The following is a 25,276-nucleotide window of genomic DNA, read 5'->3' on the forward strand; positions in this document are numbered from 1 at the left end:
ATGTCAAACCTTGCAAAACTTAAATTTGCGGCCCTTGAAATTTCGGGAAAGAATTATTTACCTTGGGTGTTAGATGCGGAAATACACCTAGATGCAAAAGGGCTTGGTGAGACGATAAAAGATGGAAATAAAACAACATGTCAAGATAAGGCTAATGCTATGATATTTCTTCGCCGTCACCTCCACGAGGGTCTTAAAAACGAATATTTAACTATTAAAGACCCACAAATCCTTTGGAGCAATCTAAAGGAAAGGTATGATCACCAGAAAACCGTCATATTGCCAAACGCTCGCTATGATTGGATGCATTTGAGATTGCAAGATTTCAAATCTGTCAGTGAATATAATTCAACCATGTTCCAAATTACTTCTCAATTGAAGTTATGTGGCGAGAAAGTCACAGATATGGATATGTTAGAAAAAACATATTCTACTTTTCACGCTAATAATATTGTCCTGCAGACACAATATCGTGAAAAGGGCTTTAAGAAATATTCTGAATTAATATCTTGTTTGTTGGTGGCTGAGCAAAATAATGAGCTTTTGATGAAAAATCATGAATCGCGTCCTACTGGTTCTACCCCATTGGCAGAAGCAAACATTATGTCCTATAATGAAAAGGGGAATTATAGAGACCATGCCAACAGCAGTGGTCAAGGCCGTGGCCGTGGACAATGGCGAGGCCGTGGGCGTGGACGTGGACGTAGATTTGGTGGTCGTAATGGAGGTCGTGGAGGTTATTTCAAAAAGACGCATTCCCACCTGCAGTGGAACCGAAAAGATCATACGGGTGAGAAAGATAAAAGCGAAAATGTGACCAATATATGTTATCGTTGTGGTGCAAAAGGGCATTGGTCACGCGTTTGTCGCACACCCAAACACCTTGTTGATCTTTATCTTCAATCAGTAAAGCAGAAAAGAAAGAATACCGAAACAAATATAGTGATTGAAGATGGCGAAGGTGACTTTGATTCAGGCGATACAACTCACCTAGAAGTGGATGATTTCTTCCCGACCCCCGAAGGGAATTAGATAATAGTTATGAACTTTTAAGACTATCAAATTATCTATATCAATTCGTATTAGGACGTTTTATGCTTGTTTTATCATTTATATGGTGTGTTTAGAATTTAAAGGATCCTATGTATAGTTTATATGTATTATTCAATATGGTATTTTTATTTAAATCTATATTTATCATTCTTATTATATTTATGTTTGTTTTAGTGACGCATATTTTATTTCCTTGAAGAAAATGAATACCCCACGAATTCGAATGGGAATAAATGATGAAGAATTATGTATTGCTGACAGTGCAACTACCCATACAATACTTAAGAATATGAAATATTTTTCTCATTTGACGATGAAAAAGACTAGTGTGAGTACTATATCGGGTAGTACAAACATTATTGAAGGCTCCGGAAGAGCAGGTATATTATTACCTTGGGGAACTAAAATTGAAGTTGTTGATGCATTATACTCTCCTAAGTCTCAAAGAAACTTGTTAAGCTTTAAAGATATTACGAAATGGATATCATATTGAGACAATAAGTGAAGGGAATAATGAATTCCTTCAAATCACGAGTATAACCCAAGGCACGAAACACGTAATAGAAAAGTTGCCTACATTCTCTACTGGTTTGTACTACACGAAAATTAATACGATTGAAGTCAATGCTATTTTAAACCAGAAGTTTAGCGATAACTCTATAATTTGGCACGACCGGTTAGGCCATCCCGGTTCAACACTGATGCGAAGGATAGTGCAAAATTCATGTGGACATTCTTTGAAGAACCGGAAGTTTCTTCCTAATAATTTTCCCTGTGCTGCTTGTTCACAAGGGAAACTTATAATTCGTCCTTCACCAGTTAAGATAAATTTTGAATCAATTAGTTTTCTGGAACGTATACAAGGGGATATTTGTGGACCAATACATCCATCAAGTGGACCATTTAGATATTTTATGGTTTTAATCGATGCATCGACTAGATGGTCCCATGTATGCTTGTTATCAACTCGAAACCTGGCGTTTGCGAGATTACTTGCTCAATTAATAAAATTACGAGCACACTTTCCAGATACACCTATCAAGAATATTCGTCTTGATAATGCAGATGAATTTACTTCTCAAACTTTTAATGATTATTGCATGTCGATTGGGATAAATGTTGAACATCCTGTAGCCCATGTTCATACACAAAACGGTCTAGCTGAATCTTTAATCAAACGACTTCAACTAATTGCTAGACCATTACTGATGAGGTCTAAACTCCCAATTTCTGCCTGGGGACATGCTATACTACATGCAGAATCACTTATTCGCATCAGACCAACGAGTTATCATAAGTTCTCCCCGTCTCAATTGGTTCATGGTCAGGAACCAAATATTTCCCATCTTAGAGTTTTTGGTTGTGCGGTTTATGTACCAATAGCTCCACCACAACGCACAAAGATGGGTCCCCAAAGAAGGTTGGGAATATATGTTGGATTTGAATCTCCTTCAATAATTAAATATCTTGAACCAACCACAGGGGATTTATTTAAGGCTCGTTTTGCAGATTGTCATTTTAACGAGTCAGTTTTCCCATGTTTAGGAGGAGAAGACAAACAGTTGGAAAAGGAAATTAAATGGAATGAATTATCACTATCTCATCTTGATCCTCGTACTAAACAATGTGAACTTGAAGTTCAAAAGATAATTCATTTACAAAGCTTAGCTAATCAACTGCCAGATGCTTTTACTGACCCAAAAAGAGTGACTAAGTCACATATTCCAGCTGTAAATGCTCCATTTCAAATTAAGATCCCAGAAGGACAAACTAGAATTGGTAATGAATCTTGTGCACGCTGAGCGTGGAAGACCAATTGGTTCCAAGGATAAAAATCCTCGAAAAAGAAAAGGAGCAAAGAATGAAAGTGGCCCGTTCGAGGATGTAAATTTACACAAATCTCTTGAAGAGACTATGGACATGATTGAAAATTTAGTTCGGAAGAAACTCGGTACACGAAAACGAAGAGATCTCAATAAATTATATCATGTCCGGTATTATTTGGAACCGAAATCAAATCGACGTCGACAATATTTTTGCATGCAATGTTGCATTAGATGTTATGAAAAATGAAGAGGATCATGAACCCAAGTCTATTGATCAATGTAGACAAAGAGATGATTGGCCAAAATGGAAAGAAGCAATTGAATCAGAATTGAAATCTCTTGAAAAAAGAGAAGTTTTTGGACCAAGAGTCCGTACACACGAAGGTGTAAAGCCGATGGGACACAAATGGGTCTTTGTGCGAAAGAGAAATGAAAATGGTGAAATTGTGAGATATAAAGCTCGATTAGTTGCACAAGGATTTTTACAAAGACCCGGTATTGATTATGAAGAGACATATTCTCCTGTGGTGGATGCAACTACTTTTAGATTTTTAATCGGTCGCAAAGTGAAAGAAGGTCTTGACTTACGCCTAATGGACGTAGTCACAGCTTATCTGTATGGTCCACTGGATAATGATATATATATGAAACTCTCAGAAGGTTTTCAGTTGCCAGAAGCAACCTCATCAAGTTCTAGGGAACATTTCTCTATCAAGTTGAATAGATCTCTTTATGGATTAAAACAATCTAGGCGTATGTGGTATAACCGCCTCAGTGAGTACTTGACAAAGGAAGGATACAAGAATGATCCTATTACCCCCTGCATTTTTATAAAGAAATTTGGATCATGATTTGTTATAATAGCGGTGTATGTTGATGATTTAAATATCATTGGAACACCTGAAGAAATTTCAGTGACAGTGGAATATTTAAAGAAAGAGTTTGAGATGAAGGATCTCGGGAAAACCAAATTTTGTTTGGGTTTACAAATTGAGCATTTAAATAATGGAATTCTCTTACACCAAACAACATACACGGAAAAGGTACTTAACAAATTTTTTATGGATAAAGCACATTCTTTGAGTACTCCAATGGTAGTACGATCACTTGATATTGATAAAGATCCATTTCGCCCTAGAGAAAATAATGAAGAGATTCTTGGTCCTGAAGTACCTTATTTAAGTGCAATTGGCGACCGATGTATATTGCAAGTCATACTAGACCGATATATCATTTTCCGTTAATTTATTAGCCAGGTTTAGTTCTTGTCCAACCCGAAGGCATTGGAATGGGATTAAACATGTACTTCGTTATCTTCAAGGTACGAAGGATATGGGTTTGTTTTTCCCTAACATGTCCAGAGAAAATCTAGTTGGTTTTGCAGATGCAGGTTATTTATCAGATCCTCATAATGCCCGATCACAAACTGGATATGTGTTTACCTGTGGTGGTACTGCCATTTCTTGGCGCTCTATGAAACAAACTATAACGGCTACTTCTTCCAATCATTCTGAGATTTTAGCAATTCAAGAGGCAAGCCGTGAATGTGTATGGCTAAGATCTGTAATTCAGCATATACGAGAAGATTGCGGTTTGTCCTTTCAAAAAGAAGCACCCACAGTTTTATATGAAGACAATGCAGCATGTATTGCACAACTAAAGGAAGGTTATATCAAAGGTGACAGAACAAAGCACATATCACCAAAATTCTTCTTCACTCATGATCTTCAAAAGAGTGGCGATATTAATGTTCAACAAATTCGCTCAAGTGAAAATTTAGCCGATCTATTTACTAAAGCTCTTCCTCTTTGCAACATTTAAGAAGTTGCTTCATCAAATTGGATTGCGTCGTTTCAAAGATCTTGGTGATATACTTGTCGGGGGGAGTTTTTTTGTTGTACTCTTTTTCCTTCACCATGGTTTTTCCCATTGGGTTTTCCTGGTAAGGTTTTAACGAGGCAAAGATTCCATGCGCATCACCGACATTATGTTATTTTAAGGAATGGTCATCCAAGGGGGAGTGTTATAAAATATGTATAGTGGATGACCATGATACCCCTACATCCCCAACCATTGTATCTATTCCCAACCATTGTAACTTTCCATCTCCTTATCCTTTAGGAACCATTGTTACCTTTCACCAAGAGGTATCTTTGTAATCTATATATATATATGTATCACATGTACATGGATGAAAATATATACAACAACAATACTCACTTTCTCTTATATTGTTTTCTCTCTTTAATCTTCTCTTATCAAAGTAGAATTATAATAGTTCCCTACATTTCATATTTCCATCTTTAGTTCAATCCAATCCGGCCTAAGTTCAACCTTACTAACAAAATAAATAGGCTACTCGTCAGTTATTACAAAATGTTTAAGTATCCGTGCAATGCATGGGCATCAAATCTAGTAACCAATAAATGAAATAACAATGAAACAAACGGACGTTAGTTGTGAGTTTTGAATGCCTGATTGCTAAACGGAAATAGTATAGGTCCTTATCACAAAATAATGGTAAAGTTTAGGTCCTTCCCACGCTGTTAGCTCGTTTGGAACAACAGTAGTCTTCGAGACACTCGAGTAATGTTAATTTTAGTATAAATTCTTTCATGTCTGAGTGTCTGACTATATACAAGACCAACTTGTTGGAAAGAGAGATATTTTCATTTTTTTTTTCTTTTTCCGACAGGAACATCCAGTTAAGCTGCAATCATAGATCTAGCATGCTAACAGAAGTTTGATGGATAATCATCATAATAGAGATCAAAGCACTATAGTACAACTTCATGAAAATACGAATCAACCTCTTGCAGATTTCAGTGGCAGAGGTAGGATTTTTTTCCCTTTGAGGCTAACATTTTTTAAGAAAAATAATAATCAAAACTTTCAGCTAAAAATCGAAAAATTTCCATTGTCCAAGGGTGCCCTCAGGGGTGGCGATGACCCTTACCAGCCTCTTTAGATCTGCAACCGGCATTTGTCTTTTTGTCGATCAGGAAACTCTTTAATGAAGCTCTTTTGTCCCTCAGGATTAAAGCAACAAGAAGAAAGTAGTCAAAGATGATGTGCATTGGAGCTAGTCCCACTCTTCCACTCAATAAGTTAATAAATAAACACTTTAAGATGAGCTTTGATAACAATAAGATTATCGCAAACATTATGAAAAAGACGGCTATAATAAACGGTTACTCAGACATATATTGAAAGAGTAACTAAAAATATATAAACCTCATTTAAGATGGATTCGTACAAAAGTTTTTGATATATCTAGTAGTATTTCAACCACAACATCTAGCCGCTTTGGAGAATCGAGGGTTGTGGAAGTGGTTCTGCTATCTCTATTCCAACATCAGAACTGAAGTTCGATCCTCCTGCCCACATTTACCAACCTAAAATAGAAAAAAAAAAAATCTAGCCTCTTCGAAACATACAAACTGAAATATCATCACAATTTTTAGAATTCCCCCATTTTTCAATAATCACAAAATAAAAAACCCCAATCCATTTTAACTGTAAATTTGCCTGCCTTCAAATGTCTGACCAAACTGCCAGTTTCCAGGAGCAACATTGAAAGAAATCACGGACTTACCACTGCTAGTCGTCACCTCGAAAGACAGTGGTTGTCCTTTGAGATTAATATTAGACTGCCAATACTGTCCCCAGTTTCTTGACATTGGAATCCAACCAGTTCTTGATCCTTTGATTTTTACGGCTACCACTTCACCGTCCAATCCCACGTTGGTGATCAGTACTTGGTAAAAGTTGGCATTTCCGGTTACTGTAAATCTCATTCCCCCATCTCTTTCACAGTCCACCCTGCATCATAATCACATTATTTCTCTAGCAATTAAGCAAATCAAAGATCTAATTTCAGTCGGTGCCTGTGACCCTGGTAAAAAAGGTGTCTGATTTTGTGTGCGTGATTTAGAGGCTGTCCTGTGTATTTTAGGATCTACTACTGGTGCTACAACAGCCAAAACACAATCAATCTATAACGGGATTAAACATAAGGAAAACATTTTTATATGGGCACAAGTACAAAAAACGCGACCTTTATTGTGACCTGGTTTCAGTCTCAGCTACGAGCCTACAACTGTCGCATACAGGTATCTGTCTACACTCTACAGCCTACACACAAGATACTGTGAAATTAAAGTGTCGAAAAAATATCAATGTAGGTATTTTACAAGGTTGGCCATCTAAATTATGTGAACAAATATACAAGAACTGATCTTTTGTTAGGAATCTAGCTGGTTGCTGAAGTAATACAAAATTCAATCTTTATGCTAGCATTGTAAAATTTTAACAGAATACTACCATAAGAAAACAGTTTTTTCTGTGTCAGCAATCTAAAGGGGAAGGATAAGGGAAGTGGAGCTGGAATGAAGTCGATTGACTAATACGGAGTATCACTTTGCCTCCAAATCTTTCCTATGTCCAAGAAATATTATTAGGCTTGTTTGAGGTAAAACGGATACCTCTATTTTCTACCTCCACCATCTCCCGACACCCCCTACCACACTTACTAACCAAACACGCCCCTTCCTTTTAACGCCCCTCCCGTGCCCCCCAAATCCTTCCATCAAAACAAAGCCAAAATGTTTGCTGAAGTAAACAAGAACCAATCTTTTTGTTAGCAAACTATAATGTTCGCACAAATAAACAAGAACTGATCTTTTTTATCGCACTTTGCAATGCAAATATTTACACACACATAAATGGGATGGAGGGAATAGAACGGCTGCAAAAGTACGCAAGAACAAATCTTTAGAGGCGAATTATGAAGTACTCCATTGCTAGTAGGGGTTTATTTTACCTTCTGTATTGAACTGGAATGAGATTAGCTGATTTAACAGCGATTTCAGAAAACGCATCCTCAGACATCTCAAAATGCTCATTGGGGAAATTACACCAACCACCATAATCAGCAGAAAGACCATAATTTGGTGGGCAAAAATCAGTAGCAGTGACAACAACGGAAGGGCTGCCAGCGTGGCACCACCGGACATGATCAACACACCTGATCTCGAAACACCCTCCACATACACTCCCTTTGTTGAACAACATTGTACTCAATCCTGTTCCATATCTTCCATATGTTGCCTTGTGTAGATCCCCATATCCACATGCCCCTTCTGCATAATGTAATTATAACTAAATTACAAAACTGCAGTTATAAAAATGTCGAGAGTAGCAACAACAACAACAACATGCCTCAAGCGATCCCACAATGCCACTAATCACAAATGAATTGAGCAATTAGAAAGTTAACTAGACGTCTCGAGTTCCAAATTCTATCAGGCTCTAGCTAAAGTGTCTTAAGGGCTCTCGTAAATTTCGGGACAAGGGTTAAAATGTGCACACCCTTAGCTAAATGCTAACTAGGAGAAGCGGTTTTTAAATGACCCAAAATGAAAATTGCATCAATATGATAGGATCTAAACTAAAAATAAACACTATTTCCCGTCTTAACTTAAGACGACTCTCACACCCCGAATAAAATAGAAGTGGAAACGGTCTTAAACAAGAGCAACTGAATAAATAAAAGGGAAAGAAAGAAAAGAAGTACTCCATACCATTAATGATAGAACCATTAGCCTCTTTAGTAGAAGTTGCAGAAGCAGACTGCCATTCATCTTCAGAAGGGTATTCATCATCATAACTTGAGAGTCCAAATGTTGATGTTTGCAACAATATTAAGAAAATAAATGCAGCTTCAAATGCACCCATAACTGTAGTACAGTATGATTCTATCTGTGTTTCACTTTGGTTTGTGGGAAAAAGAAGAGTTGGGATTTTCTGAAAGGGGGAAATTAGAGGAAAAGTAGGTGAAGGGAAGTCAAAAAGAGGAGAGCATTTCTGGGTATGACACCATTATTGATGCAGTTCAAGGACACTTCAGGGTTTCAGCTTTTGCAGCTGGTGGCAGACACAAGGGAGCCCAAAAGTCTTTGTAAAAGCTTAGTTTTATCAAGTTATTTGGACCAATTTGGGGTTTCATTTGATAGAACCTTCAAAGTGTTCAAACTCTTCTTTTAAGGAGTGTTCTTTTGTAGGCTCCACCTGTCACAAATTGGTAATTTATTTTCACAATACCAATTACACAAAATCTCATCACGTATCCGTCATTGTGGAGTGACGAATACCATTTTCTCTCACAAATGACCCAAATAGAGGAGAGAGGGAAGCACATGGAGGTGCCCCCACCTTGTTCTCCTTATCCGTTTTGTAAGTAGCATTACCCGTCACTTGCTCCGACTCGTCTTCAGCAAATCTAACTGTACCAATTATACCCAATACAGTATTTTGCACAATTCTTTCATTTATCACAATTCTTTCATCGGAAAATTCACGTGGTGCCCTCAAACTTTGCCATTTTTCACGTGGTACCCAACTTTTTAAGTTTGTGCACATAATATCCTTGAAATTTGATTTTCAAGCACAACGTGCCTTTTTATCGTTTTTAAAATTTTCGATTGGTCATAAATTATAGATCAAAAATCGGAATTGACTAATTTTTTTTTTCAAATTGATTACCTCTTCGAGATCTATAAATTGATAAAACGAAAATGGTCATTCGGAAATTTAAGATCAAAGATATAGTTAATTTGAGATTTTCGTTAAAAAAAATCGTATAAAATGTCAGTCGACAATTTTTTTTTTCACAAATCGTAGATTATGACGAGATAATCATTTTAAGAAAAAAATTTGGTCGATTCTGAATTTCGTTCTAGGAGTTATGCGCAATTGAGTTTTTTTATAGCGACAAAAATGACATGTTGTGAATAAAAATCAAACATGGAGGGTATAATGTACATAAACTTAAAAAGTTGGGTACCATGTGCAAAATGGAAAAGTTCGAGGATACCACGTGAATTTTCCGTTCTTTCATTTACATACTCTTATAAACTAAAAACATACCACAAACCTAATTCTATTCTATTGCAACGAAGCACCCTTTTAATACCCTAAATATTTTATAATATTTTACTTTGCATTTATATAAACATATTTATATTTATAATATTTTACTTTGCATTTATATAAACATATTTTGTATGTTGAGGAAAATGTACGAAAAATTGAACATTAGATTTTGGCATGAAAATGTATTTGAAAATATATGTTTTATAGTTGGAGTAGTTGCTTATATGATAATGAGAGGAATGAGTGTTTCAAATGTGAAAATAAGAGTATATTATAAAACGCAAATAGGCAAAGATAATCCAGGCATATTTACATCCACGATGATTTGGAGGTAGAATGGCAATAACATTGTCGCGGGTATTGAACAAAAATGAGCAGCTCTAGGTAGCACAAAAATGAGAAAAAGGATTACGCATCTGAGGTACTACCTCATACCTTGTAATTTTTGAGCATATACACATTTTTTCTGAGCATATTACCATTTATAAATGGATATAATTCAACCGGTGTTTTCCGATTTTATTCAATTTGATGCGCCTTTCTTAGATGCCGTATACGGAGATTATCCATCGTTAACTTACGGCTACGAGATCCACCCGCCATTACAAAAGAAAAAAAGAAGACAGTACTATAAGCTTTGTGAGTCAACGTAGTCTTCAACAACTCTCGATCTCCCAAATCCCAATCATCAAACATCACTCACAATCCGCCATAGATTTGCAGAGAGAAGATGGAGAGCTCATCAGAAATGGTACCATTTCCATTATTAACAACACCCATCGAATCCAACTACAGAGCATGCACTATTCCTTACAGATTCCCTTCCGATAACCCTAATTTACCCACTCCTTCCGAAATTTCTTGGATTAATGTCTATGTCTCCTCCATCCCCTCTTTCAAGTATGCTTTTCTGCATTTATCATATTCATTGAATATTCATCTGATTTTGGTTGCTAAATGTGGAATTTCATATTTTATCGGTCTCAATCATTTTTATTTTATTTTATTTGCGAGTCGTATTTTAATCAAACTAAACAAATGATTTGACCGGAGTCATATTGAATTATATGATCGCATTGTTATACTAATATACCAAGATGTTTAGTCTAGTGGTTAGGGTAAACATTAGCTCCCAGGTTCGAATCTGCTTTCCATTGTAATGGACTACTAGAAATGAATGAGTCCAAGTAGGAATATTCTTAATTGAGTATTCGAAACGGAGAGTTGTTAGATTGCTGATGAGCAGAGAGAAGACGAATGAAATGAAATGAGACGAACGAATATGATCAACCACTCCCAATACTGGAGGTGTTTGACCTCTGATTAGCCCGACGGAACTGCTTTAAGTCTAACATTTAATAAAAAACTCGAGTGTTATATGGATTATGTATGGTTCACTACACTTCATTTTCTGCAATCTGGTCATGAATTTCATGGCCTAAAGCGGGGTTTTTAGTCTGAAGTTCTAGGAGAGTTTAATGTACTAAAACTGTATAATAAAATGCTAGTAAAACCATGGACAATGTTACTAAAATCTTATCCAGTAATAGGCCAAGGAAGATGAGTAATTACTCAGCTTCCAACTCCTCGCATAGGCTGGACCATAGAGTCCTTTGCTGTGAAGACCCTAAGCTATAGCTCATTGTTGTCCTGGTCCTTGCCGGTGGTCCTTTTTCACTGCATGACATGTCCATGGATGCATCACCATGTCGCCTAGCCAAGACCTCTACCTGGTCTTGTGGTGCATAAAGCACACTCATATGATGTAGCCTAAGGGTAAATGAAAAGTGGCAGAGAGGTGGATGGTGGGTAGCGATAAACCTGACATTGGTAAATATGTATAGGAGCTTATGGATAGGATTGTGGTTCGGAACTTTTGTTGTATTATTATTGTTGAATTGTTCTGTCTTCATTTATGTTTGTTTCTTTTGAATCTGTTAAGGAAACGGGCAGAGAGCGATGAAACTGTTCCAGACGCCAAAGGTAGAGCTGAAAAGTTTGCGCAAAGGTGCTTTATTTCTCTTCATTACACTTTGTAGTGGGCATACATATGTCCCTTCCCATTAATTTTTGTAGCAAAAAAATCTCTTGAAATGCAGTAGAGACTTCTTGTTAGGTGGCTTCTGTTCTACTTCAACATGCAATTATATATGAAACTTCAAAAAACAATTGTTCATTTAGCAATGCACAATAAGTTATACATTCTTTATTGATTATTTATGTCCAATATTAGGTTTTCAGCCTAGGGAAAATATCAAAAAAAAAAAAAAAAAAAAGTTGACTGAAAAATTGTACAATATGTTACGAAATGCTACATTCCAGAATCCAGAGCCATCAGCCATGCATGTAGAAACCGAATAAGAGTTGAAGGTACTAATGGAGTATAAATTGTTGATTAACTAGATCTCCTGGTTGCATAGGTATGGAGAAATTCTGGAAGATTTGAAGACAGATCCTGAGAGCCACGGTGGGCCTCCTGATGTCATTGTAAGGATATTACTAAATTCATTGTGGAGTTCTTCTTTTGTGACTCTGGCTGTTTACTCATCATCCCTCTTATCTCTTGTTGCAAAATTTAGCTACTTTGTAGGCTTCGAGAGCAAGTGCTACGAGAAGTAGGATTCAGAGATGTTTTCAAAAAAGTTAAGGTAGACTCATTGATGATGCTTTACTGTTTATTCCCTTAAGCCTGATTAATGCTGTATGAATCTCTTGTTGAAGTATGCCAGTTGAGCCTCATTGCTTGATTTCCTTACATGCTTCCCGTGTAGGATGCATACCTAACAACCATTAATATGTTAGGATGAAGAGAATGCAAAGGCTATCTCACTTTTTCCCGCTGTGATCAATCTCAATGATGCTATCGAGGATTCAGAGGATCGGTTGGAAACTTTGGTCAGAGGCATATTTGCTGGAAACATATTTGATCTTGGTGCTGCACAGGTAATTTCTACTTCTGTGTTGTAGTCTGAGAATTAATTGAGCATTATTTTACTGTCGTATCGAAATAGTTTTTTATCCGTCTTTTGAATTTTAAAGTTTGCACATTAATTTGATGTCAAGCTAGAATTTGTGCTTACATCTCTTTTGTGAAATGATTTTTTCCATATCCATATATAGTATACACCTATATGCTGATTGCTATATATATCCTGAAGCTTGCAGAGGTATTCTCAAAGGATGGTTTGTCCTTTTTGGCTAGTCGTCAGAACCTTGTTCCTCGACCGTGGGTTATTGATGACCTTGAGACTTTCAAGCTGAAATGGACAAATAAGTCGTGGAAGAAGGCAAGTTATACATGTAGCAACATAGTAATGTTGTTGTGGTCCTTTATATGAGGATTATTTACTCAAGCACGTGTCTTCTTTGACACTATCTATGTTGCTTCCATGTAGGCTATCATTTTTGTGGACAATTCTGGTGCAGATATAATCTTGGGAATCTTACCATTTGCTAGGGAGCTACTTAGGCGTGGTACACAGGTCTGAAGGCTTGCTTTACTAAGTCATGACGATGCTACAATTGATTTTCTCCATCTGCGTCGTGATGTATAGTTCATACTTCATATCATACCATAACGCCTTCTAGTTCTACTGCCCCAATCTGGAAAACCGGCTTAACATTACTTAACTAGTCGCGTTAAATATGTAAGCCCTTGTAAGGGTGCTACTTGCTTTATTTATTTGCATGGGATGGATGTATGGTTCATAATATGTATCACTGCCCTATTTGGTCCGACCATAGTTCTATCCCGGTTTCTCATTTAAGTTGCTTGTGTTATAATGTGGCTGATGGTGAACTTTATAACTGATCAGTTTTAATTTTCCTTTTTGTTTTTTCTCACTGCCATTCATGAAACTTTCGTATTTCGTCTATTTTTTAGCTATGCTGCATGCTGATTGAGTTTCCTTATTTGCAGGTTGTCTTAGCTGCAAATGACTTGCCTTCTATTAACGATGTTACTTACACAGAATTAGTTGAAATCGTCTCAAAGGTAATTGAATCCTGTACAGATTACGGATTAGCTGTATATTTTTAACCTGGACTGTGTAATGTCTTATCTTCTTTCTCTACATGAAATAGACGTGCTTCTACTGAAATATCTGTTTTTTTATTGTATTAGTTGAAGGATGAGAATGGGCAGCTCATGGGTGTTGATATCACAAATCTATTTATTGTCAATTCTGGCAATGATCTGCCAGTGAGTAGAAATGTCCTAAACTTCAAATCCGTCTTAATCTTAAGCTTGAAACTGTTGTGTGGTAATTTATCTATACTTTTACAGGTAATTGATCTTTCCCGTGTGTCACAAGAGTTGGCATATTTGGCTTCTGATGCTGATCTAGTAATAATGGAAGGAAATGTATGTTCATTTGCTTTGCTTATGTAGCTGTTTTCTTCATCTCATGTTCTCAAAAAGGCATAAAAATAATAGGGCGACAAGCACGGCAGGACGCGCCACTGGGCTGACACCCAAGCCATGGCTTCATATTTTTATGACAGGCACGACAGCACAGTGGGTTTCCTAGCTGGGCCTCAGACAGGGTATTACACACACGATCCCTAGACTGATGTTTAAGCCTGAGGCAAGAACAAGTATGAAGGGGGTGGGCTGATAAGTTAGATGCCTTTATATGATGGTTTTACACAAGACAAGACATTCCGTGAGATTAACGTGTGGCTACCTTCTTGCTTTTGCAGGGTCGTGGAATAGAAACAAACCTTTATGCTCAATTCAATTGTGACTCCATTAACATTGGATTGGTAATTCTTTGAGCCTTTTTAATATAACCAAACTTTTGTTTACAATAACTCAGCAATTTGTTTCGAAAATCAGGTTAAGCACCCGGAAGTTGCTCAGTTTTTAGGAGGAAGGTTGTACGATTGTGTCTTCAAATACAAGGAGGTTTCCAGTTAACCTGCAAGCCTCTCAGAAATGGTCTTCTTTTCTTCATACGAGATGTAGCAGGAGCTGAGGTCGATGCACAAAGACCTCAGAGAAGTCGACACTCAAGAGTTAAGATTAGAAGCACAATTGATGGAGGAGGGGGAGATTGTGAGGGTTCCCAAATTGCATTATGAAATGGACACATTTTAAAGATTATCATGAAACCGGCCTTTGAACAAGAGTTTCGTACTTTGTTTCAGATTTTAGCAAGTCAGTGCCTATGAATGTGGTTTTTCTAATTAAATAAGCAGGATGGTCGGAAACTACAAAAACATGACACCGTGTTAACTGAAGACCTCTCATAAGCTCCTTTTTCTTTCACCTTTATTTTTAATATTTTAATTAGGTGTGAGAGTGTTTAATTAAAACGGTCTTAAACGAAAATTGGTAACACACTGGCATCTCCCATCAATGGAAGATATCAACGAACAAAAGATAGCTCAAGTGATAGGAGCTCTTTTACCCAAACCATAAAATTGGGTTTCGATTTTTACCCGTGACATAAGTGCGCTCATTTGAACTAAAAATAATAATAATAATAATAATAATAATAATAATAATAATAATAATAATAATAATAATAATAATAATAATAATAATAATAATAATAATAATAATAATTCTCGTAAAAAAGAAAATATAAAAGTAACAATTGGATGGAGGGACTGAGGTATATTTTTTGGAATCTAAAGCAGTATTTTATTTTTCCATAAAAATACTTGCAAATAATTCTTCAAACCGGGGGAAATATGGAGTATTGGAGTATGCCTAAAACTTGGAAAAAAAACCAATCAAAGGTGCACCTACAATCATCGTACACCTTATGATGAATCCTAATTTTTCCTTAAACTTAATAGTTAAAAATTTAAAATCTTCAAAATCTGTCAAAAATCTTTTGAATATACTGAAAAATCCAAAAGTATGCAATAAAAATAATTTGGATATCTCGTATGATACGAATATCCATAATCATGAATGGTAATAATAATTGATTAAGGAAACTTTCACTTATACACACTTTCCTCAAAAACTTTTACCATGCAGTATAAATACAGTCATTATAGCATAGAAGTACATGCAATATTGCAATATCAAATTAATTCTGAATAAAAAGATTACTGTTTTGTGATAGTAAGGATGGACGATAGAGGGGACGAGTATTATTGGCGAATTGATGTTGGTTCAGAACGCATCAAGGATACGACTCTATCAACCTACAATGGTAATATTCTAGTAAAAGTCGAGTTTATAGGTACCACCATGAAACATACATACGCATGTGCTCTGCCTCAAGACGCTGATTATAATCAGTGTGAAGACCGCTGGGTTTCTAATGACAATGGATCTTTTATAGAAATCACTCTTGGTAAACGTTGATTTACCCAGAATAATACTAGTAGTATCCTTAGAGCTATCTATTTATGTATTTTCATTATTGTTCATGGAATATTAGTCTACGCTATTATGAACGATAATATTAGTTTTACAAGCAAATTTTCAAATTGTTGTTAAATTCAGATTTCGATGCTTTTATTTCAATTTTGTTTGTTATCGTCTCGATATGACAAGCCTATTGTCTAGACAGAAAAAAAGTTTTTACTCCAAATTTTAGAATTTTTCTCGAGGTTACCTTATACTATTAATTGCCCTTGCCCGCGCCTGCTGACTTCAAATCATGGCCTTCGCCATTGACTAGTATGTGTAAAATTTATCCGAAGGCCACATGCTGTAAACGGACTTTTCAGCATTGGCTATGGTTTATCGTCGAAAATTTCACCCCCCCTAATATTGAAGATTTCACTTGTGGCAGTGCCGCTGAGGTGAATGTACGCAGTCTTACCCTAGTCTTAAAAACAAAGAAACCTTTTCCACATGATTAGAGACTCGTACTCGTAATGAAAATTACACCTTAAAAAAATAAATCAACGTTCTCGTACTTCACAATACAAAGAAGCAGGAAGAGTTTAGTGAAACATTTCGACTTATTAGAAATGCAAGCGCAATCTTACACAATCAACATACAAAGAGCACTTCTAAAATCACATTGCTAAAACTATCAAATTGAACAATTTTTTTTTTCTTTTCTCCCAAATAGTCTTTCGAAAGCACAAAACTCGGACTGCGCCATCAAGCAAAAAGAAGCTGTAGTTGATCAAATCTTAATCTTATAAGATCTCTATTTTAAGATCAACAATATACCTTTAATTATGAGGGTAACTTTTAAATATTATTTATTGATAGATTAAAGAAATATTATAATATCTCTATTTTGAGATTAACAATAAATGGTTAAAAATCATTCAACACCTGAAAAAATATAATATAAATGATAAAAAAAAAGAATTATTGTCATGGTTGAAAAAGTAAATTGTGAAATTTTAATGGTTTTTCATAATTATCTATATTTTTTTTACATTAATTATGAGGGTAACTTTTAAATGTGGAATGATAATTTTTTTTCATGTATACTACTATGCTAATATTTCCACGTGGACTATATTTCGCAACGTCACAATTAATTGTTGTAATGTCACATTTATTTTGCCGATGTGGCACTAAGCCCATGTCTACTTGGCTTTTAATGCCTAGCTTTTTAATAATATTTATAGATTGGTTATTTACTCAGCAAACAGTGACATCCTCCATCAATGGAAGATAAGTATCAACGTAAAAACATTTTTTTCGTTGTAAATAGTTCCTCCCGTTTTAGTCTTTTCTTTTTAGTGTTCATAAAGAGAATAAGAGTTAGCTCGAATAGTAAGAGCTCTCTTACCCCAATCATGAAATTGGGGTTTTAATTTTTAACCGTGATATAATGTGTGCCCTAAGGACACACGTTAGAAAAACCCCTAATAATAATAATAATAATAATAATAATAATAATAATAATAATAATAATAATAATAATAATAATTCTCATAAAAAGGAAAATATAATATAAAAGTAACAATTGGATGGAGGGAGTGTATTTTTTGGAGTCTAAAGCGGTATTTTTCCATAAAAATACTTGCAAATAATTCTTCAAACCGGAGAAATATTGAGTATGCCTAAAACTTGGAAAAAAAATCGAAGGTGCACCTACCATATGGTCCATATCATCGTACACCTTATGATGAATCCCAATTTCTCCTTAAACTTGATAGTTAAAAGATTTAAAATCTTCAAAATCTGCCCAAAATCTTTTGAATATACTGAAAAATCCAAAAGCATGCAATAAAAATAATTTCGATATCTCGTTTGATATGAATATCCATAATAATGAATAGTAATAATAATTGTTAAGGAAACTTTCAGTTACACACAACACACTTTCCTCAAAATTTTTTACCATGCAGTATAAATAGAGAGTCATATAGCATAGAAATTACATGCAATATTGCAATATCAAATTAATTCTGAATAAAAAGATTACTGTTTTGTGATCGTAAGGATGGAAGATAGAGGTGATGAGTATTATTGGCGAATTGATGTGGGTTCGGAACGCATCAAGGATACGACTCTATCCAACACCAATGGTAATATTCTAGTAAAAGTCGAGTTTAAAGGTTCCAACAAGAAATATACATACTCCTGTACTCTGCCTCAAGACGCTGATTATAATCAGCGTCAAGACCGCTGGGTTTCTAATAACAATGGATCTTTTATCGAAATCACTCTAGGTAAACGTTGATTTACTCCGAATAATATTAGTATCCTTAGAGCTATCTATTTATGTATTTTCGTTATTGTTCAGGGAATATTAGTCTATGCTATTATGAACGATAATGATAAATAAAAATAATAATTATTATTATAATAAGATATGGATTACAAGTTTTACAGGCAAATTTTCAAATTGGTGTGAAATTCAGATTTCGATGCTTTTATTTGAATTTTGTTTGTTATCGTCTCGATATGACAAGCCTATTGTGTAGACAGAAAAAAGTTTAGTCCAAATTTTCGATTTTTTTCAAGGTTACCTTTATACTGTTACTCGTTAGCCCCGCTAACTTCAAATCATGGCCTCCACCATAGACTAGTATGTGTAAAATTTATCCGATTTCACCCCCTTAATACTGAATGATTTCGCTTGTGGCAGTGCCGCTGAGGTGAATGTACGCAGTCTTACCCTTTTGTTCAAAACAAAGAGACGTTTTCCACGAGTAAAAGACTCGTAATGAAAATTACATCTTAAATAAATCAGCATTCTCGTACTTCACAATATAAAGAAGCAGGAAGAGTTTAGTGAAACATTCCGACTTATTAGAAATGCAAGCGTTAATCTTACACAATCAACATACAAAGAGCACTTCTAAAATCACATTGGTAAAACTATCAAATTGAATTTTCTTTTCTCCCAAATAGTCTTTCGAAAGCACAAAACTAGGATTGAGCCATTAAGCAAAAAGAAGCTGTAGTTGATCAAACCTTAATCTTCCAAAAGAATGCAGGTCAATATATACAACAGTTTAAGGGGGTTGTTTTCGACCACTCAAAGCATGGCGCTGCGCATCATTAACAGTGTTTACAAACCATATTACCTTTACAATAAAACTCGAGTGAGGAAAAACACGACTACGCATCACGCCTTTATTATCCATTGCTGTACAGTCCTGCAAGTTTTACAATATCACCCATCTTGCATAAATTCCAGAGTTTGTTGCAGCAGCTCAATTTCAATACATTACGGTACAAGTTCTCAAAATAATAAAACTCGCGAGCTAAGCAGAACTCAGTTGAAGTTGTTGGTGATTTAAGAGTAATTACCGGTTCATTTGGCGTAATTAAGATTGGTTCATAGATGGGTAATTTCTAAATAATGTAATGCGAGTTCGGGAAGTACGGAGTATACACTCGCTTAATTATTTACGGGATTACGGTATAGTTTTCGGTTCGAATAACTATGAAGGGGGTCTCACTACTCGGATTTTTAATTATTTGTATCCGGAATTTCTGAAGAGTTGTAACTCTTCAGAAATACATCTCCCTGTACCCTGTTTTGTCATTATAAATAGACAAAGGGATGAGAAGAAAAAGTTACAGTAAAAACATAATCTTCTACTTGCATCAAAGAACGTATGACATTCAACACAAAATATTTCTATATTACGTCTCTGATTTTTGTGCCAAAAATCAGAGGGGCACCGTCTTATCTCAGTAGAAAGTTCGATTATACCCAGGCACTGTTAAGGGTCGAATTATTCTATTAGGAAAGCAGGAGTCGATTCGGTGCGGTGTTTTTATTGTCAACCCTTATTCGTGCATAGTCAATTATCTAACAATCTAATAGAATAAGTTTCGAAATCTGTCGGATGACGAATGACAAGGAATGACAATGAAGGATTCTTAAGAGTATTTTTCGTTTGTGATAATGATTCTATCCGTATGCGAGGGAACGGTAATATCTGAATTGCAAGAATTGGTGTAATAGTTCCATCTTCAGTATGAAACGGAATGTGCAGATAAGCAATTAAATTATTGCAACTGGGATAATGCATGTGGTATCAGATAAGTGAAATTTCTCGTTGGTAAATGTTTATAAATAGACCAAGTTTGGAGGCACAAATAGCAACAGATAAGTCACTCTTCTGTTATACGATATGCACCTTGTTTTAATATTTAATTGGGTCATGTGCATTAATTGAGAGTGGAATTTCATGATCACAATTGACTGCATATTATTAGAAAGTTTTTATCGTCATCATGAATCGATTATTTGCTTTTGATATTGTATGCGTAATAATGCATGTTTCTAAGGAAAGGGAATCTGTTGGTATAATGCCTAAGATGTGACTGTCATTGAATTTTTTCGCCATGGTGTAATGGTAGTTATCAAATGCTATTTTGATATACATCAGTAGAATTGCACACCATGTTTCAATCTTTGTTTTGATTGTGTAGTAAAACAATTATATTTTTATAATTGATACCTCTTACAAGAAGTCCTTTTAAGACTGTTTCATGTCTACCTTATACATATAAGAGTAAGATATAATTTATTATGGTTGTGATGTGTTTTAGAATTTTGATCATGTTCATAATCTGGTTAAATCTCGTTCTAGCACTTGTATTGTATAATATTAAGTGGGGTTGTATACTTGTATAGTAGAATATCTTTTGATTGTATGTTATGATTGAGAGTTGTTTGTTTTGCAATTTATGTATTATAACCACAATGGATGATTAGTTTGTGAAGTAAGTATGGTTGTCATTATTAAACTTTCTTTGGGATGATACACGGAAATGCGGGATTGAATGATATCATATGGGTAATTGTATGATTCAACCAATAGTATAGTGTATTGGTATAGGGTGTTGTCAAGATCCGGTTATGTGGACTTGAGACATCATGACTTGGTTCAAGGAAAGTTGTAGTTACCTTGTAAAAGGTGGTTATGTCTCCGTGTTCCTTTATGAAGGACATGGGGAGGTAATATGATCCTTGGTATTAGGATCAAGGGTGAGAATATGATTATCATTCTCCGGTTAATATTCCTAAGGATTGAGTATGACGTTATCCAATAGTAAAAGTGGAGTTATTACTCGAGTTTTCACAAGGGCTTAATTATTGCGGTTTGACAAGTTGAGTAAGTATACTAGTATAGTTAGTACTCATCTTTGGCAAGGGATTAAGCAAGTGTGACAATCTATAAAGTAAACCATGAATTATGGTTTGTTCTATGTCAATTTTCCTTCGGTTTTAGAGGGATAGTATTTTGCAAATTGAAGTACCAAATGTAGAAGGTGATTTTCTACTATTGGTAATGTATTTTACTTGGGAAAGTACCATGAGTATATGGATTTCCAAGAAGCAGATTTGCATTATGAGTTTGACATTGGAGTTGGAATGTGTAGTATTAGCATAGCCGGTTAAGGCATAGCAAAGGAAATTAATCTACGGTATTACTAAAAGTATTAGACCAATTTCATCATTGATTTTGATAGTGAATAATGGTGCGCACCGCGGTGTTTGCTATAACACGGTTTATGGACTATCATAAAAGGGGGTTGATCTTGGTTGTCTTTTGTGAGATCTCAGTTTCAGTTTGCATGAAGGGTCAATTATGGACTTGGTTATAAAGTCGGTTGACGGGATGAGTTTAAAACTCGTATAAGATCCTTGGCGATAGGATACCCAATTCCCCTCCAATACAACGTTAGAGGCTGAATTCAATGTGGAAGGCTTATTGTTAAGAGATTGAAGCACACAATAATTTATATCCCGAGGTGTGTGCTTAGACTTGCATGTTGTAAGGTTGATCTTTTGAAAAAGTGTGTTTGCAAGGACACGATGAAAAGAATCAACCTATATGAACATGAAGTACAGCCGCTTCAAGGGAGTATGGGTTTGACTCCTGATATGTTCATGAATAGATATGGGACACTAGGCTTGTAAATAAGTGTCGGTTTATGTAATTTTTAGAAGTAAATTAGTTTATGTGTGAGTTATCTTCATGTATTCAAAATGGGTAGAAAGGGTTCAATGCTTAGTCACACCCCGATACTCGAATATTTGGAATGTGTAATTTCACTAAGTGGAAATTCAATCTTCGTGACATTTCCATTTATGCATAAATTGGTATGTTTGTTAGCTGTTTAATCTTGTATTACGCTTAAATGGGGGAGGATTGTTGGTGATTTAAGAGTAATTACCGGTTCATTTGGCGTAATTAAGATTGGTTCATAGATGGCTAATTTCTAAATAATGTAATGCGAGTTCGGGAAGTACGGAGTGTACACTCGCTTAATTATTTACGGGATTACGGTATAGTTTTCGGTTCGAATAACTATGAAGGGGGTCTCACTACTCGGATTTTTAATTATTTGTATCCGGAATTTCTGAAGAGTTGTAACTCTTCAGAAATACATCTCCCTGTACCCTGTTTTGTCATTATAAATAGACAAAGGGATGAGAAGAAAAAGTTACAGTAAAAACATAATCTTCTACTTGCATCAAAGAACGTATGACATTCAACACAAAATATTTCTATATTACGTCTCTGATTTTTGTGCCAAAAATCAGAGGGGCACCGTCTTATCTCAGTAGAAAGTTCGATTATACCCAGGCACTGTTAAGGGTCGAATTATTCTATTAGGAAAGCAGGAGTCGATTCGGTGCGGTGTTTTTATTGTCAACCCTTATTCGTGCATAGTCAATTATCTAACAGAAGTAAACTTCATGTGAATAGAAGAGGGCTAACAATCAGATATATCTTTTAACAAAGCGTCTTGCTTGTGACGGGCTAATCCCGTCACAAGCTGAAGACCTCTCACAAAAAGGGAGAGGGGACAAGGTAGACCTGGCAAAAGCAACCCGACCCGATTGACCCGACCCGAAAAAGCTGACCCGAGACCCGAAGTGACCCGAACTACATCACCCGAATTTGACCCGAAAACCCGAATTGACCCGACCCGACCCGAATATGACCCGAGCTTTCTTGACCCGAACTGGCATGACCCGAAAATGACCCGATCCGAAACCACCAAACCCGAAAATGACCCGACAAAATATAACTCCAATTGAACCGAAAAGACTTGAAATGACAATTTCTCTATTATTCATTGACCCGAAAATGACCCGACCCGAAACAACCCGACCCGCTTGACCCGGAACTGACCCGACAACAAACCCGAAACAGACCCGAAACCCAAAATGACCTGTCCCGACCCGAGTTAACCCGAAATCAATGAGAAACCCGAACTGACCCGACCCGAATTGACCCGACCCGAACCCGACCCGTTGACCCGTTTTGCCAGGTCTAGGACAAGGTGGGGCACCCCCCATATGCTTCCTCACTCACCACTTATGGGTATTTTGTGAGAGGAAACAGTATCCGTCACAAGCTTGTGACGGATATCGCCGTCTTCAATGAGATTTTGTGATCTTTTAAATCAACAATAGACCACGCTAATGTACAGGTGCAATATTCAAGCCAAGTTAAGAGAAATACGATACCATCTCGTGGAACAACTGTAAAAGGCTAGACATCTCCAGAGGCATCTCTCATGCTCATATTTATGCTGTTGCGCATTGTCCTTCTTCCTATACCACCATTGCCCTTCATCATCATTTGCACAAATTCCCCATAATCAATTGTCCCATCCTGAAATTCAAGTTAAAACATAAAAACAAAGGCGGTGACAATGTGAGCAAAACAAACGCACAAATCCAATTATTATTTGTCATTGGAATATTTCCATTTCTTTTAGTGTTACAGACTAACTATTCTTCGGTTGTGGACTATTATAGAATAAAGCAAAATGGCTTATTTAAAGTGGCAACCCGTTTTATTGTGAAAAAGCACACACTCAATGCGATTTTTGACATACATTTTCATTATGGGCATTTGGTAAAGAGTCTATGTATTATTTACACAAGCCCGAGAATAAGGTTGCCTGCATCTACTCGGGTAATGTAGTTATGTTTTGCCTTCCGAAACTCGACAAGCTCAGAATATCCACATCTCAGAGTCAGAAGAGAACATACATTATTTTGGTCGACCTCTTTAATTATATCTTCAAGGAATAGATCATTAAGTCCCTGATCTATACAGGCCTGCTGGAGCTCATCAATTGTAATAGATCCACTTCCATCCTTGTCAAAATACTGAAATGCGGCCATAAGATGTTCATCTCGCTCAAGCTTGTTGAGATGAATAGTTGCAGCAATGAATTCCCCGTAGTCTATAGTACCACTGTTGTCGATATCAGCCTGCAAGATAAATGGTTTGGAGTAGAGCATGCTTAGCAAAGGAAACTGAAGTCTAAAATACAAACACCAACCATCCAAATATAACTTTTTTCACTTTGATGTAGTTTGCACAATCTATCATCGTGTACAAGACTGTATTATTATGTTCATTCGACTCTGATATCTAGGGCCTAGTGCCGCATCCGTGTGCGACACAACACTCAAGGATATGGGTATGAAATATCTAACCGCCCTTACCAATCCGACACTTTTCCAAATATATAACAAGTATTGACTTTTTTCATTTTGATGTAGTTTACACAATCTATCATCGTGTACAAGACTGTATTACTATGTTCATTCGACTCTCACATCTAGGGCACTAGGCGCATCCGTATGCGATAAAACACTCAAGGATATGGGTATTGCGCCCTTACCAAACCGACACTTCTCCTATGAGAGCAAAAAAAGGAACCCACATGACAAATGTAGAGGAAGAGAGGCATTCTAATTTTTGAATGATATTTAATGATCTAAATCATGATTTCTCAACCATCTCTCTATATCAGACTAACAAACTTTAAATACGGAGTATATTCTAATCTGTAAGCAAACAAGAATGTTTGGTATAAAAATCATTACCGCATCCATCAGATCACGTATCTCTGTATCTTTAAGATTTGTACCATATCTTTTTAAACCAGCTTTAAGCTCCTCAAATGTAATTGCCCCGCTGTTATCAGTATCCATTGTTTGAAACATTTCTCTTAATCCAGCACTGACAAGCTTTCAGCTATTACCTGCCAAAAATAGATGAAGGAAGGAAATTCAAATTCATTTCTCCTC

At 35.9% G+C, this 25,276-nt stretch overlaps 4 protein-coding genes across 5 annotated transcripts; 2 read left to right on the forward strand and 2 right to left on the reverse strand.

The window, feature by feature from the left end:
• On the forward strand, positions 1 to 1,032 carry LOC141600784 (uncharacterized). Its single transcript, XM_074421033.1, has one exon. It carries the CDS (start codon positions 1 to 3, stop codon positions 1,030 to 1,032), a length of 1,032 nt encoding a protein of 343 aa, XP_074277134.1.
• A 5,053-nt stretch (positions 1,033 to 6,085) lies between these two features.
• Positions 6,086 to 8,910, reverse strand: LOC141599454 (expansin-A16). Of its 2 annotated transcripts, XM_074419459.1 has the most exons (4): positions 8,462 to 8,910; positions 7,702 to 8,020; positions 6,475 to 6,701; positions 6,086 to 6,274 (listed from the first exon to the last, which is right to left on the reverse strand). In XM_074419459.1, the coding sequence occupies exons 1-4, from the start codon at positions 8,613 to 8,615 to the stop codon at positions 6,267 to 6,269; spliced, it is 708 nt and encodes a 235-aa protein (XP_074275560.1). In that variant the 5' UTR covers positions 8,616 to 8,910; the 3' UTR covers positions 6,086 to 6,266. The 2 variants fall into 2 exon arrangements, with proteins under 2 accessions (XP_074275560.1, XP_074275559.1); XM_074419458.1 differs by having other exon boundaries at positions 6,086 to 6,701; positions 8,462 to 8,909.
• A 1,399-nt stretch (positions 8,911 to 10,309) lies between these two features.
• On the forward strand, positions 10,310 to 15,033 carry LOC141599455 (damage-control phosphatase At2g17340-like). Its single transcript, XM_074419460.1, has 12 exons — positions 10,310 to 10,712; positions 11,755 to 11,820; positions 12,233 to 12,299; positions 12,392 to 12,460; positions 12,615 to 12,755; positions 12,971 to 13,099; positions 13,208 to 13,294; positions 13,732 to 13,806; positions 13,936 to 14,013; positions 14,098 to 14,175; positions 14,514 to 14,576; positions 14,650 to 15,033. The coding sequence occupies exons 1-12, from the start codon at positions 10,543 to 10,545 to the stop codon at positions 14,728 to 14,730; spliced, it is 1,104 nt and encodes a 367-aa protein (XP_074275561.1). The 5' UTR covers positions 10,310 to 10,542; the 3' UTR covers positions 14,731 to 15,033.
• A 4,051-nt stretch (positions 15,034 to 19,084) lies between these two features.
• On the reverse strand, positions 19,085 to 25,202 carry LOC141599456 (calcium-dependent protein kinase 5-like). The gene is made up of 4 exons (XM_074419461.1): positions 25,073 to 25,202; positions 24,227 to 24,451; positions 23,696 to 23,843; positions 19,085 to 19,352 (listed from the first exon to the last, which is right to left on the reverse strand). The coding sequence occupies exons 1-3, from the start codon at positions 25,190 to 25,192 to the stop codon at positions 23,721 to 23,723; spliced, it is 468 nt and encodes a 155-aa protein (XP_074275562.1). The 5' UTR covers positions 25,193 to 25,202; the 3' UTR covers positions 19,085 to 19,352; positions 23,696 to 23,720.
• Between the last annotated feature and the right edge of the window lie 74 nt (positions 25,203 to 25,276).

The sequence above is a fragment of the Silene latifolia genome, chromosome 9 (assembly GCF_048544455.1).
Source record: "Silene latifolia isolate original U9 population chromosome 9, ASM4854445v1, whole genome shotgun sequence".
Lineage (NCBI taxonomy): Eukaryota > Viridiplantae > Streptophyta > Magnoliopsida > Caryophyllales > Caryophyllaceae > Silene > Silene latifolia.

Excerpts from the sequence above, each read along its gene's own strand:
- LOC141600784 (XM_074421033.1), top strand. The coding sequence starts at position 1 with ATGTCAAACCTTGCAAAACTTAAATTTGCGGCCCTTGAAATTTCGGGA.
- LOC141599455 (XM_074419460.1), top strand. The coding sequence starts at position 10,543 with ATGGAGAGCTCATCAGAAATGGTACCATTTCCATTATTAACAACACCC. Across the intron at positions 14,014-14,097 it reads ATTCTGGCAATGATCTGCCA|GTAATTGATCTTTCCCGTGT; the intron begins GTGAGTAGAAAT and ends ATACTTTTACAG. Across the intron at positions 14,176-14,513 it reads TAGTAATAATGGAAGGAAAT|GGTCGTGGAATAGAAACAAA; the intron begins GTATGTTCATTT and ends TTGCTTTTGCAG.
- LOC141599454 (XM_074419458.1), bottom strand. The coding sequence starts at position 8,615 with ATGGGTGCATTTGAAGCTGCATTTATTTTCTTAATATTGTTGCAAACA. Across the intron at positions 8,021-8,461 it reads TAATGGTTCTATCATTAATG|AAGGGGCATGTGGATATGGG; the intron begins GTATGGAGTACT and ends TACATTATGCAG. Across the intron at positions 6,702-7,701 it reads ATTCCAGTTCAATACAGAAG|GGTGGACTGTGAAAGAGATG; the intron begins GTAAAATAAACC and ends ATTATGATGCAG.
- LOC141599456 (XM_074419461.1), bottom strand. The coding sequence starts at position 25,192 with ATGTTTCAAACAATGGATACTGATAACAGCGGGGCAATTACATTTGAG. Across the intron at positions 24,452-25,072 it reads TACGTGATCTGATGGATGCG|GCTGATATCGACAACAGTGG; the intron begins GTAATGATTTTT and ends TTTATCTTGCAG. Across the intron at positions 23,844-24,226 it reads AAGAGGTCGACCAAAATAAT|GATGGGACAATTGATTATGG; the intron begins GTATGTTCTCTT and ends CTTGAATTTCAG.